General features: G+C 44.2%; 1 protein-coding gene across 1 annotated transcript in view; it reads left to right on the plus strand.

Moving 5' to 3' along the window:
- Positions 1-1,027: 1,027 nt before the first annotated feature.
- Positions 1,028-18,767, plus strand: part of LOC141128352 (protein argonaute-4) — a 146,278-nt gene continuing 128,538 nt past the window's right edge. The window contains exon 1 of the mRNA XM_073615596.1: positions 1,028-1,369. Within this exon, the coding sequence (XP_073471697.1) occupies positions 1,351-1,369 (19 nt within the window). The 5' untranslated portion in view covers positions 1,028-1,350. The remainder of the gene's footprint in view (positions 1,370-18,767) is intronic.

Genomic DNA, 18,767 nt, shown 5'->3' on the forward strand with positions numbered 1-18,767 from the left:
TGTAGTGTATTTGGGGGGGGAGTAAAGTACTATTGCAGCGTATTGGTGGGGGGGTGGATGTAGGTAGTAAGGTACCGTTGTAGCATATCGAGGGATGTAGGTAGTAAGGTACCGTTGTAGCATATCGAGGGATGTAGGTAGTAAGGTACCATTGTAGCATATTGCGGGGGTGTGGTAGTAAGGTACGATTGTAGCGTATTGGGGGATGTAGGTAGTGAGGTTCCATATTGCGGGGGGGTGTAGTAAGCTACGATTTGTAGCGTATTGGGGGATGTAGGTAGTGAGGTACCATTGTAGCATATTGCGGGGGGGTGTAGTAAGCTACGATTTGTAGCGTATTGGGGGATGTAGGTAGTAAGGTACCATTGTAGCATATTGCGGGGGGGTGTAGTAAGCTACGATTGTAGCGTATTGGGGGATGTAGGTAGTGAGGTTCCATATTGCGGGGGGGTGTAGTAAGCTACGATTTGTAGCGTATTGGGGGATGTAGGTAGTGAGGTTCCATATTGCGGGAGGGTGTAGTAAGGTACGATTTGTAGCGTATTGGGGGATGTAGATGGTGAGGTTCCATATTGCGGGAGGGTGTAGTAAGGTACAATTTGTAGCGTATTGGGGGATGTAGGTAGTGAGGTTCCATATTGCGGGAGGGTGTAGTAAGGTACGATTTGTAGCGTATTGGAGGATGTAGGTAGTGAGGTTCCATATTGCGGGAGGGTGCAGTAAGGTACGATTTGTAGCTTATTTGGGGTGTAGGTGATAAGATAAGATTGTAGTGTATTGGGGGGTAATCCTGGAAGAATGAGGTGCTGAAGAGACTTGATCCCATGTAACCTTTTGTAGACAATGGCCAGGTATTCCCCTCCTCCATGTTCCGGCTGTTATGAGCCTGGGATCCCTCCAGTCGGAATGCTGCTTTACTGTCTATTGTGTGAATCATTTAGTAAGAGCGAAGTTCTGTGTACCCCGGGGGTTGAATGATTCCTGTGCACAGGGCAGACCCCCCGCCCGTACACGGTCCCAGCACACGCTGCGCGCCCCCGGCCCACCAGTGCGCGCTCCCGTTTCGTACGCTCGCTCACACGGTCTCCCCAGCCTCCGGTGTCGCTTGTCGCGTTGAATTGACGGTCGGCCTGTGGTGTTTTCCCCGGTGTGTGGCGGCAGAAGAAGGTCCTGTAGGGCGGCTGTGTCCCATCCGGCACCTCCTGTCCTCTCTCCCGTCACTGGTCGCTGAGGCCCCGACACACTCGGCGGCTTCCTTCCTCCTCTGACCCGATTCCGTCCGTGGAGGGTCCCACACCCGGAGCAAATATTCCGGAGAAAAAGAGACTCCCGGAGAGGACCGCAGCGGAGATGGAGGCGGTGGGGCCCGGTAAGTGGTGCTGTGAGGAAGGGCGAGGCTGTGGACAGCTCCGGGGGTATGTATGTAGGCCTCACCTGGGGGCAAGAGGTAGTGAGGAGAGGAGGGTGTCCGTGTGGGGGGATGTGACCCCTGATGTGTATGTGTGTGTGTGTGTGCGCACCCCCCCTCGGCGGGGACGGGAATAACCATGTAGGTTTCCGGGTCGTGCAGTGTACTTCTATGGTGTCATCAGCTCCATGTTTAAAGGTCTCCATAACCCGGATGGGGGCTCTGCGCTCCACACACTGGCCGCCTTTTGTTGTTGTTACTGCCAGGTAAACATTTCCATGTGAGTCCTATGGAGGAGGGGGCTTTCTTCTCCTTATTCCACTCTTCCAAAACCCCAACAATCAGCCTTTTCTTTGCTGCTTTTTTTTATAGGTTAAGTTAGCTTTACGCTAGCTTCAAACTTGGAAATTTTACAAACGCAACGACCAGTGTTTACGTGACATCGCTGTGTCCCAAAATTGACCTAACTTGTCGTTTGCCAGGCTTTACCACTCCTCCAAGACTTCCATTGAAGTCAATGTAATCGTGCCACTAAACCCTATGGATGGAGGTAGAAAGCATTACTACCTAAGATGATACAAAGATCCATACAATAGAAAAGTAACAGAAGGAGCATCTGCCAAAGCTTTTTAATGGGGATGCAGACGCGTCGAGCACACCATTAATGCATTAGTGTTCAGATGTATTTACATGTCTAGGTGAGCCCTTCACCGCTGAAGCCTGATCTGCATTCTGATCATGCTTCAGAGGCGATTGACAGGCGGTTAAGAGGTGATGTGACTCCCCTTCACTGCCTTTTTAAAGCATTTGTAAGCTTACCTGTAGATACAATGAATATCTCCTAAACATGTACTGTTTAGGAGATATTAACATCCGCTGACATCACCCATGCATGCACAGTGACGCTCTGCATTCAGGGCATACAGTATGCTGTAGAATGTAAAGCACCATGCTGTGGCATGCATGCGGGTGTGACGTCATCACTGCCTCGGCCATTCAAAGAGCCGGAGCCTGTGAGCCTGGAAGGAAGACCAGGTGAAGATGGAAGTGCTGGGGTGCCATGACAGCGCTGAGCTACGAGGTTCAGTGTGCAGGTAAGTCTTTCATAATGTGCTAGTATGCAGTGCATGTTTTGGCACATTATGACTTAAAAAAAAAAAAATATATATATATATTAGTGTGTGTGTATCTTGTGGTTTACTACCGCATTGACAACATTTTGGACGACAAATGTGCTGGAGCTGCATGCAGTTGCAGGGCGTTTGTGGTGCTTCCCTGTCAAACTAAATGTGTCCTGCTTGCTACATGTCTGGTAGATATTTCCCCGGGCATGAAGCCTCACTACAGCGGTATGTAAACACCCCCATCCATTGCCTGGTTCCCTGGTCACTGCCCACCTATTTGTCAGTGTCTCCTTGACTAGCCAGTTGCTAAGGAATTACCCATGCCTGCGCACTTTTGAGTGCCCATAGACCCACACAGCATTCAGCAAGCCACATGGCTCTGTTGCTATGGCTCCACACCCCTCGGTACCCTCCTCTGCAACCCAGAAGGTCAGGATAGTGCACAGATTTTAGAGCAACAGATCACAGGTATATGATTGGAGGGGTGGGGAATTGCAGTAGAAGGGTACTAGTAAAAAGACCTCTGTATAATAACCAAACCACTTTTAACCTTGGCGTGTTCTGTTGGGCATTGTATTCACTTGTGGTATTTGGCAAGTGTTCTGCAGTGGATTGTCTTTCAGAGTGGTAAGGGAACAGTGGACATGTGTTCAGAGGGCAATGCTGCCACTTCATTTTACACACCAACAAAAAAAGGCATAAAACTCGCACTATGGATATGTATATGCTGTGCAGATGACAAGGGTCAGGGGTCCTGGATCTTGATAGGTCATCTCAGTGCAGTATGAAAACTCCTACAAGCTTTACCCAGGAACTGATAGAAGTCACAACTGCTATACACTGCTGATGAGAAAAGGTATTTAGCAGTTTATATTTACTAAAATAATTGCATTTCTATGTTCTGTGTACTGTGGGAGACCAGATATAGTGAATGCAGGCTCCTGGGTTTAGTAACACTTTAACCGCTTCAAGACCAGCCGTCGCAGTTACACTGCGGCAGGCTAGCTCCCCTGCGCAACTGTAAGTTGGCTCTTTAAGACGCCTGTCCCTGGAGCTGATGCGAGCGCCCAGCGGGCGCGATTACCGCCGGGCATCCGCGATTGCTTGTTACAGAACAAGAACAGGGATTTGTGTGTGTGTGTGTTTAAACACACAAATCCCGTTTCTTACAGGGGAGTAGAGACAGATTATGTGTTCATACTAAGTATGAACACTGATCTCTCCCTTCCCCTAGTCAGTCCCATCCCCCTACAGTTAAAACACACCTTGGGTACACAGTTAACCCCTTGATCGCCCCTAGTCTTAACCCCTTCCCTGTCTGTTATTTATACAGTAATCAGTGCATCTTTATAGCACTGATCACCGTATTAAATGTCACTGGTACCAAAAATGTGTCAAGTGTCAGATTTGTCCGCCTCTATCGCAGTCCCGATAAAAAAAAAAAAAAAAAAAAATCTCTGATCGCCGCCATTACTAGTAAAAAAATAAAAATAAAATAAGCCTTAAATCTTTCCCATAGTTTGTAGACGCTATAACTTTTGAACAAACCAATATATGCTTATTGAGATATATATATATATATATATATATATATATATATATATATATATATATATATATATATATATATATATATATATATATATATATATACACACATATACACAGTGGCTTGCGAAAGTATTCGGCCACCTTGAACTTTTCAACCTTTTGCCACATTTCAGGCTTCAAACATAAAGATATAAAATTTTTATTTTTTGTGAAGAATCACCAACAAGTGGGACACAATTGTGAAGTGGAACGAAATCTTTTGGATTTTTGAAACCTTTTTAACTAATAAAAAAATGAAAAGTGGGGCGTGCAAAATTATTCGGCCCCCTTGCGTTAATACTTTGTAGAGCCACCTTTTGCTGCGATTACAGCTGCAAGTCGCTTGGGGTATGTCTCTATCAGTTTTGCACATCGAGAGACTGAAATTCTTGCCCATTCTTCCTTGCAAAACAGCTCGAGCTCAGTGAGGTTGGATGGAGAGCGTTTGTGAACAGCAGTTTTCAGCTCTTTCCACAGATTCTCGATTGGATTCAGGTCTGGACTTTGACTTGGCCATTCTAACACCTGGATACGTTTATTTGTGAACCATTCCTTTGTAGATTTTGCTGTATGTTTGGGATCATTGTCTTGTTGGAAGATAAATCTCCGTCCCAGTTTCAGGTCTTTTGCAGACTCCAACAGGTTTTCATCCAGAATGGTCCTGTATTTGGCTGCATCCATCTTCCCCTCAATTTTAACCATCTTCCCTGTCCCTGCTGAAGAAAAGCAGGCCCAAACCATGATGCTGCCACCACCATGTTTGACAGTGGGGATGGTGTGTTGAGTGTGATGAGCTGTGTTGCTTTTACTCCAAACATATCGTTTTGCATTGTGGCCAAAAAGTTCGATTTTGGTTTCATCGGACCAGAGCACCTTCTTCCACATGTTTGGTGTGTCTCCCAGGTGGCTTGTGGCAAACTTTAGACGAGACTTTTTATGGATATCTTTGAGAAATGGCTTTCTTCTTGCCACTCTTCCATAAAGGCCAGATTTGTGCAGTGTACGACTGATTGTTGTCCTATGGACAGACTCTCCCACCTCAGCTGTAGTTCTCTGCAGTTCATCCAGAGTGATCATGGGCCTCTTGGCTGCATCTCTGATCAGTCTTCTCCTTGTCTGAGCTGAAAGTTTAGAGGGGCAGCCAGGTCTTGGTAGATTTGCAGTGGTCTGATACTCCTTCCATTTCAAAATGATCGCTTGCACAGTGCTCCTTGGGATGTTTAAAGCTTGGGAAATCTTTTTGTATCCAAATCTGGCTTTAAACTTCTCCACAACAGTATTACAGACCTGCCTGGTGTGTTCCTTGGTCTTCATGATGCTCTCTGCGCTTTCAACAGAACCCTGAGACTATCACAGAGCAGGTGCATTTATACAGAGACTTGATTACACACAGGTGGATTCTATTTATCACCATCAGTCATTTAGGACAACATTGGATCATTCAGAGATCCTCGCTGAACTTCTGGAGTGAGTTTGCTGCACAGAAAGTAAAGGGGCCGAATAATTTTGCACGCACCACTTTTCAGTTTTTTAATTGCTAAAAATGTTTAAAATATCCAATAGATTTCGTTCCACTTCACAATTGTGTCCCACTTGTTGGTGATTCTTCACAAAAAATAAAATTTTATATCTTTATGTTTGAAGCCTGAAATGTGGCAAAAGGTTGAAAAGTTCAAGGGGGCCGAATACTTTCGCAAGCCACTGTGTATATATATATATATATATATGTGTGTGTGTGTGTGTGTGTGTGTGTGTGTGTGTGTGTGTGTGTGTGTGTGTGTGTATATATATATATATATATAGCAAAGAGTAAAAGATATTGAGTTGTTTTTTTTGTTTATAGTGCAAAAAATAAAAACCGCAGAGGTGATCAAATACCACCAAAAGAAAGCTTTATTTGTGGAGAAAAAAAGGACGTTAATTTTGTTTGGGTACAAACGACCATGCAATTGTCAGTTGTTTACATTAGACACTTGTTAACATTAGCATCTCCCCGTTCTTCCTCTCTGTGAGACGATCGCTGGTATCCCTCACGGAGCTTGCCGCGGGCGCCCGCAGGCGCCTCTTAAAGGGCAATGTACAGGTACGTGATTCTGCCTGTACGAGCCCTTCTGCCGCAGTATATCTGCGTGAGGCGGTCGGCAAGTGGTTAATGGGTATATTCACCTTTTTTGAACACTTTTTTTTTTTTTTCCTCAGAATTCCAGCTTCCCTATGCACCAATATAGCATTCCATGTACTTTACTTTTTTTTTTTTTTGCAAAAATATCAAAGCTTTCCATTAAATCTACAGTCCCTTACTTTTCTTGTCCTAATCCATGTTTCCGTTAATGTCTTTCTTCCTTACAGACTATAGGTCATGACACAGGAAGGAGTTGGCTAGCTGACCTCATTAGCACACACCCTGCATCATCTACCCTCCTACCTACCCACCCACTTCCAAGTGCATGTTTTTTAAATGAAATGCAATCAGTGATCACCCTTCTCACTAAAAACACAATATACAATTAGATTGCATAGTGTAGGGCCATGTTTTATACACCTAAAATTACTAGTTGCGCTTTCAGTGCCATTAATTAACGGCACACCAAACACAAAAGCGCAAACACGTTTCAACAAAGGGAAAATGCTGCAAAACGCACAGTAAAAAACACACAACCCACAAAATGCCGAAATGTCCCATAAACCACATGTAGTGCAGCCAATTGAAATCAACAGGCTGCCCTATGTGTGTCATAGGAAAAGCCAGAAACAAAATGTGCACTCCCACTTTGCTAGTGTTGTAACTAGCGCTGCAACTATTTTCACAATCGATTAGTCGGCTGATTTATTGTTTCGATTAATCGGTTAATAACCTTAAAAGTGTGGTGTATAGTTTAGTTACTATGTGAAGTTTAAAAAAAAGGCAATTTACTCTTAAATATCTCTTTGCAGTGGTAAATATAAATAACGAACTATATGGTTAGAGAGCAACATATCTAATCCAATCTGAGAAGAACAGACAGAAGAGATATACTGTATATACTATTAGAGGAGATACATACTCTATATACTATTAGCGTTTGAATCTGGTAAATATCATCAGACTCAGATCTTTTTTTATTTAAAGAAAAAAAATTAGACTGTTTTGCAGATTTTCAAACAGAACTGTAATTTAACCTTTTCATGACTAAGCCTATTTTTGAAATTTGGTGTTTACAAGATAAAATCCATATTTTTTGCTAGAAAATTACTTGGAGCCCCCAAATATATATATATATATATATATATATATATATATATATATATATATATATATATTATTAGCAGAGAATCTAGAGAATAAAATGGCAATTGTTGCAATATTTTATATCATACGGCATTTGTGCAGCGGTGTTTTAAACGCAAATTTTTGGAAAACGGACACTTTCATGAATTTAAAAAAAAACAAACCGTAAAGTTACCCCAATTTTTTTTGTATAATGTGAAAGATTGTTACGCCGAGTAAATAGATACCAAACATGTCACGCTTTATAATTGCACGCACTCGTGGAATGGCGACAAACTACGGTACCTAAAAATCTCCATAGGCGACGCTTTAAATTTTTTTTACGGTTACCAGGTTAGTTAGAGGTAGTCTAGTGCTAGAATTCTTGCTCTCACTCTGACGATCACAGTGATACCTCACATGTGGTCTGAACACCATTTACATATGCGGGCGCGACTTCCGTATGCGTTTTCTTTGCTGCGTAAGCTCGCGGGGACGGGGGCGCTTTAAAAAAAAAAAAATCTTTTTCTTATTTTTATATTTATCAATTGTGTTTCATCAAAAAAAATTTTTTTTTTTTTTTTTTTTTTTTTACTTGCTGTCACAAGGAATGTAAACATCCCTTGTGACAGTAATAGGTGGTAACAGGTACTCTTTATGGAGGGATTGGGGGTCTAAAAGACCTCCAATCCCTCCTTTGCACTTCAAAGTTTTCAGATCGCCGTTTTCGGCGATTCTGAATACTGTATTTTCTTTAAACCGGCGCCATTGGCAGCCAAGTAAACGGGAAGTGATGTCATGACGTCGCTTCCGCGTTTACAATTAGGAGGCTACTCACGGCTTCGTTCCAGCCCGTCCCCAGCCGCCGGAGGCAGCCGATTGGTCATTGGGCCTACCAATGGAACGGGAGGCCCGGTAAGAGCGGTGGGAGGGGGGGACATCCCCTCCTGCTCTTCCGGTATAGCAGTCGAGCGGCTTTTAGCCGCATCGGTTGTTATACCAGGAAAACCGATCGCCCGCTCTACAAAACAGTACTGGGATGATGCCTGCAGCCGCGGGCATCATCCCGGTATAACCCCGGAAAGCAGAGTATGCACGTCTGCGTACACTCGGCGGGAAGGGGATATTATATGCTCGCCATACAAAAACAATCTCTTCCTTCAAAAAAGTCATTTTAAGAACGTTCGTTCGATTTTGGAATAGTTAGGGTCAAATCGACGTTTTTCAACCACAGTGACGGGAAAATTTAGAAATAGAAAACTGGTCAAAGGAATTTTCAGACAGTGTATGTGGTTTTCGTTCAGAAATTACATTAATTTTAAAACAATGTTAAAAACAAGTGAAAATTTCAAACCACATTCTTTCATTCAGCGAATGTACAAAAATTTTTCATATGAATATTCTCGTCTGAAAATTCATCCGTGTGGCCAGCCTAAGCCTCGGTACACACCTATGCAGTTTGCTTTTGATCTGTTTCTACAGCGCTTTTTGCTGTGCTTTAAATACAGTATAGCATGCCCCAATAGCAAGGTAAAGAAAACTTCTGCCTTTAGAATCACTCGCCTCCTGCCCAGGACTACATGTCCCATGAGGCATTGCTCCTCACACATTTACAAGTTCTCAGGCACTTTCTGACATGTATGGACAGTGTACTGAGCTGTACATGTGCTGCACTGTATTTCCTGATATATATATATATATATATATATATATATATATATATAATAATGCATTCTGTATGCAGGCCAACTAATCGGCTGGCTGATCGATTTTGAAAAAAGTAATCAATTTCATAATCGATTAGTTTCAGCCCTAGCGGTAACACAAACAATGAGGCTCCATTCACATCTGTGCGTTTCCTTGCATTTTAGAAATGTGCTACACCAAAAATCACAGTAAAAAAACGCACCGAGCTCCACCAAAAAAAAGCGTTCTGAAGCTTCTTTTTGAGCCGATTGCTGTGTAGGGCAGCCTATTCAGGTGGATGGGCTGCCCTGTGTGATGAGTGAAAATGCTCAAACTCCTCCCCCCGCCCTCACTTCTAAGCTGTTTTCCTCATTTACAGTTAACGTATTCATGATTTTGCATTCTGAGCTGCAGTAAGCAAATTACTCATTTATTGGTACATATAACTACTAGGGGTGTTGAATTTAATCGCAGCATAGATGCATCGCAATTCGGCTGTCTGCGATTCGGCATCGATCCTGCGACTGCTAAAAATCGATTTTGAGATGACCTCATCTATCTGCGTGCCGCGCTATGCCTGCCCCTCCGAACGGAGCTGAAGGCGCTGTGCCCTGCCTCTCCACACTGAGCCGTGGGTGTTGGCGCGCCCCCCCTTCCGCTGAGGTCATCCCCAGCCATGTCGGGAAACAGTGTTCGCTGGAGCCTGTGAGGTGTGACGCGGCTGGTCAGGTGACGGTAGCTCCTGGAACCCGGGTGTCGAGCCGCGAGAGGTTTCCTCCGCTCTCCCTGGTTAACTGCAGCGGTGCCGGTGCTGCCGCTTTCCATCCCCTGGCATTATGTGCTGTGCGGCTTGTGGACACCGTGGACCCCCACCCCCCGTCCCTGACACTTAGATCCAGTGCTACTTTCCTGAGCACCCCCCAGGTTCTGCCACTCAACTGGCATTGTGTTTCCCCCATTGGAGGCAGGTAGTCTCTAGGGGTGCAACGGATCGTCACCGATCCGTGATCCGAACGGGCCAGGCTGTTCGGATCGGCACACCCGTGATCCGCGGTGCGCTCCGCGGCCTCAGGTTTTAGGAAAGGCAGCGGCTTCGGCCCAGCTCCGGAGCCGCAGCCATCTTGGTACACCCGGCGGGGGACATGTGGACTGACTATATTACAGTGGGGGACATGTGGACTGGCTATATTACAGTGGGGGACATGTGGACTGGCTATATTACAGTGGGGGGACATGTGGACTGGCTATATTACAGTGGGGGGACATGTGGACTGGCTATAGTACAGTGGGGGACATGTGGCTATATTACAGTGGGGGACATGTGGCGTGGCTGTATTACAGTGGGGGACATGTGGCCTGGCTGTATTACAGTGGGGGACGTTAAATGTGAAAATCAGAGGTGTTCTGTCACATTAGCAACCATGTAATGTCAGCAGGTTTGCTGTTGCTTTTAAAATCTAACCTCTAAACAGTCTGTCCGATCTACAAATACTGTATTTATGCATATAAGCTCGGTTTTGTGTTGAAAATAGCTTTTAAATCTAAAACTCCGGTGGGTGTAACAAGATTTGTGTGTTTTTTTTTTTTTGTTTTTTTTTTTGTTTTTTTTTTTTTTTGCTGATCCGAAAATGATCCGATCCGTGACTCTGATCCGAGCATCGATCCGATCCATGAGTTTTTTGATCCGTTGCACCCCTAGTAGTCTCCTCTCTGGCTCCTGTGTGCTCCTGCAGCAATCGTTAGTTACTGTATGCACAAGTAAGTTACTTTAAAATAGGTTGACCTAACAAGTGACAATGCCATTTCATTAATTATGGTTTATGTATGTCTTAGTGACTGATTCACATCACAACTTCATTAATAACTTTTTTTTTTTCGTATTTATGGTTTCACTCATCACTGACACCACACATGCAGCGTTGCATGTGTGGGATCTGTGATGAGCGAAACCATAAATCATACAAAAAAAAAGAGGTATCAATGAAGTTGTGATGTGAATCAATCACTAAGACAATAAGACATACATAAACCATAATGAATGAAATGGCATACATTATCGTTTGGGGGGACGTTATGGGGACATAGTCCGCAGTCTCTGACCCTCTTGTATCATTTCCGCAGTCTCTGGCCCTCTGCTGTATCATGTCTGCAGTCTCTGGCCCTCTGCTGTATCATGTCTGCAGTCTCTGGCCCTCTGCTGTATCATGTCTGCAGTCTCTGGCCCTCTGCTGTATCATGTCTGCAGTCTCTGGCCCTCTGCTGTATCATGTCTGCAGTCTCTGGCCCTCTGCTGTATCATGTCTGCAGTCTCTGGCCCTCTGCTGTATCATGTCTGCAGTCTCTGGCCCTCTGCTGTATCATGTCTGCAGTCTCTGGCCCTCTCTTGTAGTATTTTGGGGGCAGTCTGGAACTCCTCTATAAGTTGTCTGCTGTAATTTACACTTTGCTACATGCAGGGAGTGTTGTCGTGTTTTTTTTTTTTTTTTTTTTTTTTTTTTTTTTAGAACAGAAAAAATAAAAAAATTGAGTTCTTCTGACTGCTTGAATTTTTTGGGTGAAAACCGAGCGCAGTAATCTTGATGCATCGTGATGCATCGCCGAATCGTGGTCAGGATAATCGTAATCGAATTGAATCGCGAGGTCAGTGAACATGCTCACCCCTAATAACTACCAATAATAGAGAACTTTATTCTTTATTGTCATGCCTTTTGAGATGGTGTCTTGGCTATTTCAGAAAAAAAAACATTTTTGATTTCCTGATTCATTCATTGCTCATTTTGCTTAGCATTCCCTAAAGATCTGTTAAACCAGTTGGTCTTTGCAGTACTTTCTTGTAGTTCAGTGTCTTGCTATCAGTGCTTTTATATGCATGGAAATGGTAGTCCCCCAACGAAGAGCAGACCAGGGGGATTATCATTAAAGCGCTCAGTAGCGAGATATCGGAGATTTCATTGCTGGTGCATGTTCCTGACTTGTCATACTTATCGTTTATTTACTTAGTGAGTCACAGACCCAGAGCAACAATGTGCATATTGGATATCTGACATTTGATATCTACATTCTTGTTTCAGGTAAGTGACTCACCAGGTAGTTAACCACTTGAGCCCCGGACCATTATGCTGCCTAAGGACCAGAGGTCTTTTTCCAATTTGGCACTGCATCGCTTTAACTGCTAATTGCGCGGTCATGCAATGCTGTACCCAAACGAAATTTGCGTCCTTTTCTTCCCACAAATAGAGCTTTCTTTTGATGGTATTTGATCACCTCTGCAGTTTTTATTTTTTGCGCTATAAACGGAAAAAGACCGAAAATTTGGAAAAAAAATGATATTTTCTACTTTTTGTTATAAAAAGAATCCAATAAACTAAATTTTAGTCATACATTTAGGCCAAAATGTATTCGGCCACATGTCTTTGGTAAAAAAAAATGTCAATAAGCGTATATTTATTGGTTTGCGCAAAAGTTATAGCGTCTACAAACTAGGGTACATTTTCTGTAATTTACACAGCTTTTAGTTTGACTGCCTATGTCATTTCTTGAGGTGCTAAAATGGCAGGGCAGTACGAAACCCCCCCAAATGACCCCATTTTGGAAAGTAGACACCCCAAGGAAATTGCTGAGAGGCATGTTGAACCCATTGAATATTTATTTTTTTGTCCCAAGTGATTGAATAATGACAAAAAAAAAAATATTTACAAAAAGTTGTCACTAAATGATATATTGCTCACACAGGCCATGGGCCTATGTGGAATTTCACCCCAAAATACATTCAGCTGCTTCTCCTGAGTATGGGGATACCACATGTGTGGGACTTTTTGGGAGCTTAGCTGCGTACGGGGCCCTGAAAACCAAGCACCGCCTTCAGGATTTCTAAAGGGTGTAAATTTTTGATTTCACTCTTCACTGCCTATCACAGTTTCGGAGGCCATGGAATGCCCAGGTGGCACAAAACCCCCCCAAATGACCCCATTTTGGAAAGTAGACACCCCAAGCTATTTGCTGAGAGGCATGGTGAGTATTTTGCAGCTCTCATTTGTTTTTGAAAATGAAGAAAGACAAGAAAAAACATTTTTTTTTTTCTATTTTCAATTTTCAAAACTTTGTGACAAAAAGTGAGGTCTGCAAAATACTCACTATACCTCTCAGCAAATAGCTTGGGGTGTCTACTTTCCAAAATGGGGTCATTTGGGGGGGTTTTGTGCCACCTGGGCATTCCATGGCCTCCGAAACTGTGATAGGCAGTGAAGAGTGAAATCAAAAATTCACGCCCTTAGAAAGCCTGAAGGCGGTGCTTGGTTTTCGGGGTCCCGTACGCGGCTAGGCTCCCAAAAAGTCTCACACATGTGGTATCCCTGTACTCAGGAGAAGCAGCAGAATATATTTTGGGGTGTAATTTCACATATTCCCATGGCATGTTTGAGCAATATATCATTTAGTGACAACTTTGTGCAAAAAAAAAAAAAAAAAATTTGTCTCTTTCCCGCAACTTGTGTCGCAATATAAAATATTCCATGGACTCGACATGACCCTTCTCAGCAAATAGCTTGGGGTGTCTACTTTCCAAAATGGGGTCATTTGGGGGGTTTTGAACTGTCCTGGCATTTTATGCACAACATTTAGAAGCTTATGTCACACATCACTCACTCTTCTAACCACTTGAAGACAAAGCCCTTTCTGACACTCATTGTTTACATGAAAAAGTTATTTTTTTTGCAAAAAAATTACTTTGAACCCCCAAACATTATATATTTTTTTAAAGCAAATGCCCTACAGATTAAAATGGTGGGTGTTTCATTTTTTTTTTTCACACAGTATTTGCGCAGTGATTTTTCAAACGCATTTTTTGGGGAAAAAACACACTTTTTTAAATTTTAATGCACTAAAACACACTATATTGTCCAAATGTTTGAAGTAAAAAAGATGATCTTAGGCCGAGTACATGGATACCAAACATGACATGCTTTAAAATTGCGCACAAACGTGCAGTGGCAACAAAATAAATACATTTTTAAAAGCCTTTAAAAGCCTATACAGGTTACCACTTTAGATTTACAGAGGAGGTCTACTGCAAAAATTACTGCCCTCGATCTGACCTTCGCGGCGATACCTCACATGCATGGTGCAATTGCTGTTTACGTTTGACGACAGACCGCCGCTTGCGTTGGCCTTAGCGCGAGAGCAGGGGGCGACGGGTGCTTTTTTTTTTTTTTTTTTTTTTTTTTTTTTTTTTTTCTTTATTATTTTTTTGCTTTTTTATCTTATTTTTTAAACTGTTGCTTTCATTTTTTTTTTTTTAATCATTTTTATTGTTATCTCGGGGAATGTAAATATCCCCTATGATAGCAATAGGTAGTGACAGGTACTCTTTTTTGAAAAAATTGGGGTCTATTAGACCCTAGATCTCTCCTCTGCCCTCAAAGCATCTGACCACACCAAGATCGGTGTGATAAAATGCTTCCCCAATTTCCCAATGGCGCTATTTACATCTGGCGAAATCTAAGTCATAAAATGCTCGTAGCTTCCGGTTTCTTAGGCCATAGAGATGTTTGGAGCCACTCTGGTCTCTGATCAGCTCTATGGTCAGCTGGCTGAATCACCGGCTGCATTCTCAGGTTCCCTGTCGAGACAGGAGAGCCAGAGAAAAAGACGGGGGGGGGTGGGGGGCATTCCCTCCCACGGCTTGTAAAAGCAGTCTAGAGGCTAATTAGCCGCTAGGATTGTTTTTACATGAAAGCCGACCGCTGGCTGAAAAGAATACCAAGATGATACCTAAACCTGCAGGCATCATTCTGGTATAACCATTAAAAGTCGTGAATGGCGTACCTGAAGACAAAAAAAATGGTTAACAATAAAGCACATTGCATACCTGAAAAGCAAACATGATAAAACATAATAACAATAAAACATTGCAGAATAGAATACAGTAAAAAAGAGCAGAACAATAGAGAGAGAGAATAGAGAGAGAGAAAACAATGAAACGACAACTATTTTTTTTTTATTTTATATATATATATATATATATATATATATATATATATATATATATATATATATATATATATATATATATATATATATATATATATAATTTTTTTTTTTTACACTTTTTTTTGTAACTAACTTTTATAACGGTAACCGGTTCCAGGTTCGGGTCTCTCAAAATGCGATGGCATCTTGGGAGACCCTGTGAAAGTGTGCCTAGTCTGTGCAATGCTGTACCCTACGCTAATACTCAACTAATGAATGGTAGCGTTCAAAACATTCACCAATGCAAAGACCAGGATTGTCAGGACAGGAGGTACAATAATAGCGGGTGTCACGCCTATATCCGCGCTAGCTGCAGACACATCATCTTTTTTAGGGGGATTTGTTGGGTAGGGGTACTCGGGAGGACATAAAGAAAATGCCTCTCATGCAGCCGACTGCATTTGGTTGGGGATGTGAATGGGGGAAGTACGGGCGCTGCAGAAGCGGTGGGTTCCCAATTAGGATTGGCGAATGCAGCAGGAAGGGCACTATGGGCACGACGGGCCTGTGTTTGTCTTCTTGGTGGCAGCGCGACACTACTTGTGCTTGCCACCTCACCAGCTTGAACTGCACTTATGGGACTCGCCTCGTCACCAAGTGTTACTGCAGTGCTGGTTTGACTACGACCGGGGTGTACTAGGCCGCTGGCGCTTGCCAGTTCAATAAAAAGCTACCAAAAAAACTGTTAGCGATCGCAGGGATCAGGCCTGACTCTGCGAATGCTGCAGTTATGCGTTTAGTGTTTTGTAAGTGACAGTGATCGATCGATACTGCACTTGGGTGGGCTGGGCCGGGCGGAGGGGCAAAATGCAGGTGCTAGCAGGTATCTGGGCTGATCCCGCTAACACTGCGTTTTTGGGAACCCTAAACTGCTGGGGACGCTAGTATAGATCTGATCGGACCAGATATTGATCCGTTCAGATACTATACCACTAAGGGAGCTGTACGGTGCGTGCGTGGGTGTTAGCGCTACTGGCGCTAACCTGACGCTGCCTGGGGCTGGTGCTTGCCAGTTCACCAAAATGCTACCAAAAAAACTGTTAGCGATCGCAGGGATCAGGCCTGACTCTGCGAACGCTGCAGTTATGCGTTTAGTGCCTTGTAAGTGACAGTGATCGATCGATACTGCACTTGGGTGGGCTGGGCGGAGGGGCAAAACGCAGGTGCTAGCAGGTATCTGGGCTGATCCCGCTAACACTGCGTTTTTGGGAACCCTAAACTGCTGGGGACGCTAGTATAGATCTGATCGGATCAGATATCGATCTGATCAGATACTATACCACTAAGGGAGGCGTATGCTGTGTGCGTGGGTGTTAGCGGTACTGGCGCTAATCTGACGCTGCCTGGGGCGACGCATATCACCGCCGGGCGATCAGGGGGCTAAACCTTTATTCGGTAATAAACGGCGGGTGCCCTGACACTATAAAAAATAAACAAACTAACCAGCGTCACCCGTAACAGTTATACGGTGATCAGTGGTGAAAGGGTTAACTAGGGGGCCATCAAGGGGTTAAAACCTTTATTAGGTAGTATATGGGGGTCCCTGTCGCTATAAAACGCTGACGGCGAACCTAAATATTTAAGTCCCTAACTAGCGTCACCAGCGACACTAATACAGCGATCAGAAAAATGATCGCTTAGCAACACTGGTGACGGGGTGATCAAGGGGTTAAAACTTTATTAGGGGGGGTTAGGGGGGGCTAATACTAACTGTCCCAACACTGTAACTGTCACAAACTGACACCAATGCAGTAATCAGAAAAAAAAAAAAAAAAAAATGCTGGTGTCAGTTTGTGACGGGGGGGGGGGGGGGGGGTGATTGTGGGGGGGATCGGGGGGCGATCGGGGGGGGGGGGGTCGGGGTGTTTTGTGTGCCTGGCATGTTCTACTGTGTGTGTGTAGTGTTGTGCACTCACATACCTGTCTTCTCTCCTTGGGCCGGAACGGAAATTACCGAGCCGAGGAGAGATGACATCATTTCCTTTGCTGCTGTTTAGCATACAGCAGCAAAGGAATGATTCGATTGGCCGGCGGCGATCGCGAGGGGGGGGCCCACGAACGGATGGCCTCCCCCTCACCTCCGATCGCCATGGGACAAAAGACGACCGCCTCGGGCACCGGGAGGGGGTCCGATCGGACCCCCCACCCGCGGAAGGCAAATCACGTATATGTACGTGATTTCGCTTGTCCGTGCCACCTTGCCGACGTAAATCGGCGTGAGGCGGTCGTCAAGTGGTTAAAGGACCATGTTTAGTTATAAACATAGTTTAGTTGTAAACTGTTCCCAGTCTGTAAAAGCACCTTGATGGTCCACTTTCTGGTTTGCTTTCCAGTAGTGGAGGTTAACCAAGAGAGCTCTCAAGAATCGAGCCTCTCAAGGCCACACCAGAAACGTGAACATTTCAAATGCATTTTTTTATAGGTTAGCATAAGTTTAATTTTTGGAAAAAATTTGGCTTAACCACTGAAGTCCCAGGCACAGTTTTAAAACCGCACAGGAATAGTGGTGGTTTGTCCCTGAGCTATTTTAAAACTGTGCCTGGTCTCGGTGGCTTCTGTGGATCCCCCTTAACACTTACACCGGGACTGTCAGTTGACAGTTACTATTAAAGTGGTTGTAAAGTCAGGTTTTTTATCTTAACGCATTCTGTGTATTAGGATAAAAAGCCTTCTGTGTGCAGCAGCCCTCCTCAGCCCCCCTAAGACCCCTTTCACACTGGAGCATTTTGCAGGCACTATAGCGTTAAAAATAGCTCCTGCAAACCGTCCTAAAACAGCTGCTCCATTCACTCCAGTGTGAAAGGCCGAGGGCTTTCACACTGGAGTGGTGCACTGGCAGGGCGTCAAAGTCCTGCCAGCAGCTTCTTTGGAGCGGTGAACTCAACGCTCCTCCACCGCTGCTCCTCATTGAAATCAATGGGGCAGCACTGCGATACCGCCGGCAAAACGCCGCTCCGGCGACGTTTTGCGTGCAGATTTAACCCCTTTTCGGCTGCTAGCAGGGTGATTTTAACCCGAATAGCGCCACTAAAAAGATGGTAAAGCGGCACTAAAAATAGCGCCGATTTACCGGTGGCGGCAGTGTTAAAAGGGGTCTTATACTTGCCTGAGCCCCATCTCGATCCAGCGATGTTGCACGAGAGACTTGGCTTTCTCGGCCCCTTCCTAAAGTAGAACTTCAGTCGTTTTGTCATCTTTCCATCTATTAAATCTTCTGCCCTTGTTTAAACTTTGGATAGTAAAACTTTTTTTTTTCTCTGCCAGTAAATACCTTCTACAGCCTACTTCCTGTTTCTTGTCTGGTAAAAAGCCTAGGCTTGTGACATCATGCATAGTTCTCTCTAGTGAGTTTACCAGGAAGGGAGGGGGGATGAGTCATATGAGGGCCAGTGAGAGCTGCAGAGCTGGAGGTGTGTGTCTGTAAATCCAGGAAGTGAACAGGCAGCCCAGTTGAAACGATTGCAACCAGACTCAGTGGAGGGAGATTTCTTCAGCATATTTGGCAAGTGGTTGGAGGGAAGCTCCAAAATGGCAAAGAAGCTTTTATTACAAATTATGTGAGCAGGCTGCAGTTCCTCCTTGAGGAAGGGAAGGATTTGCCCCCTTCCTGACCAGGCCATTTTTTGCAATACGGCACTGTGTCGCTTTAATTGACAATTGCGCAGTCATGCGACGTTGTACCCAA

Source organism: Aquarana catesbeiana, linkage group LG02 (genome assembly GCF_042186555.1).
Source record: "Aquarana catesbeiana isolate 2022-GZ linkage group LG02, ASM4218655v1, whole genome shotgun sequence".
NCBI classification, from domain to species: domain Eukaryota; kingdom Metazoa; phylum Chordata; class Amphibia; order Anura; family Ranidae; genus Aquarana; species Aquarana catesbeiana.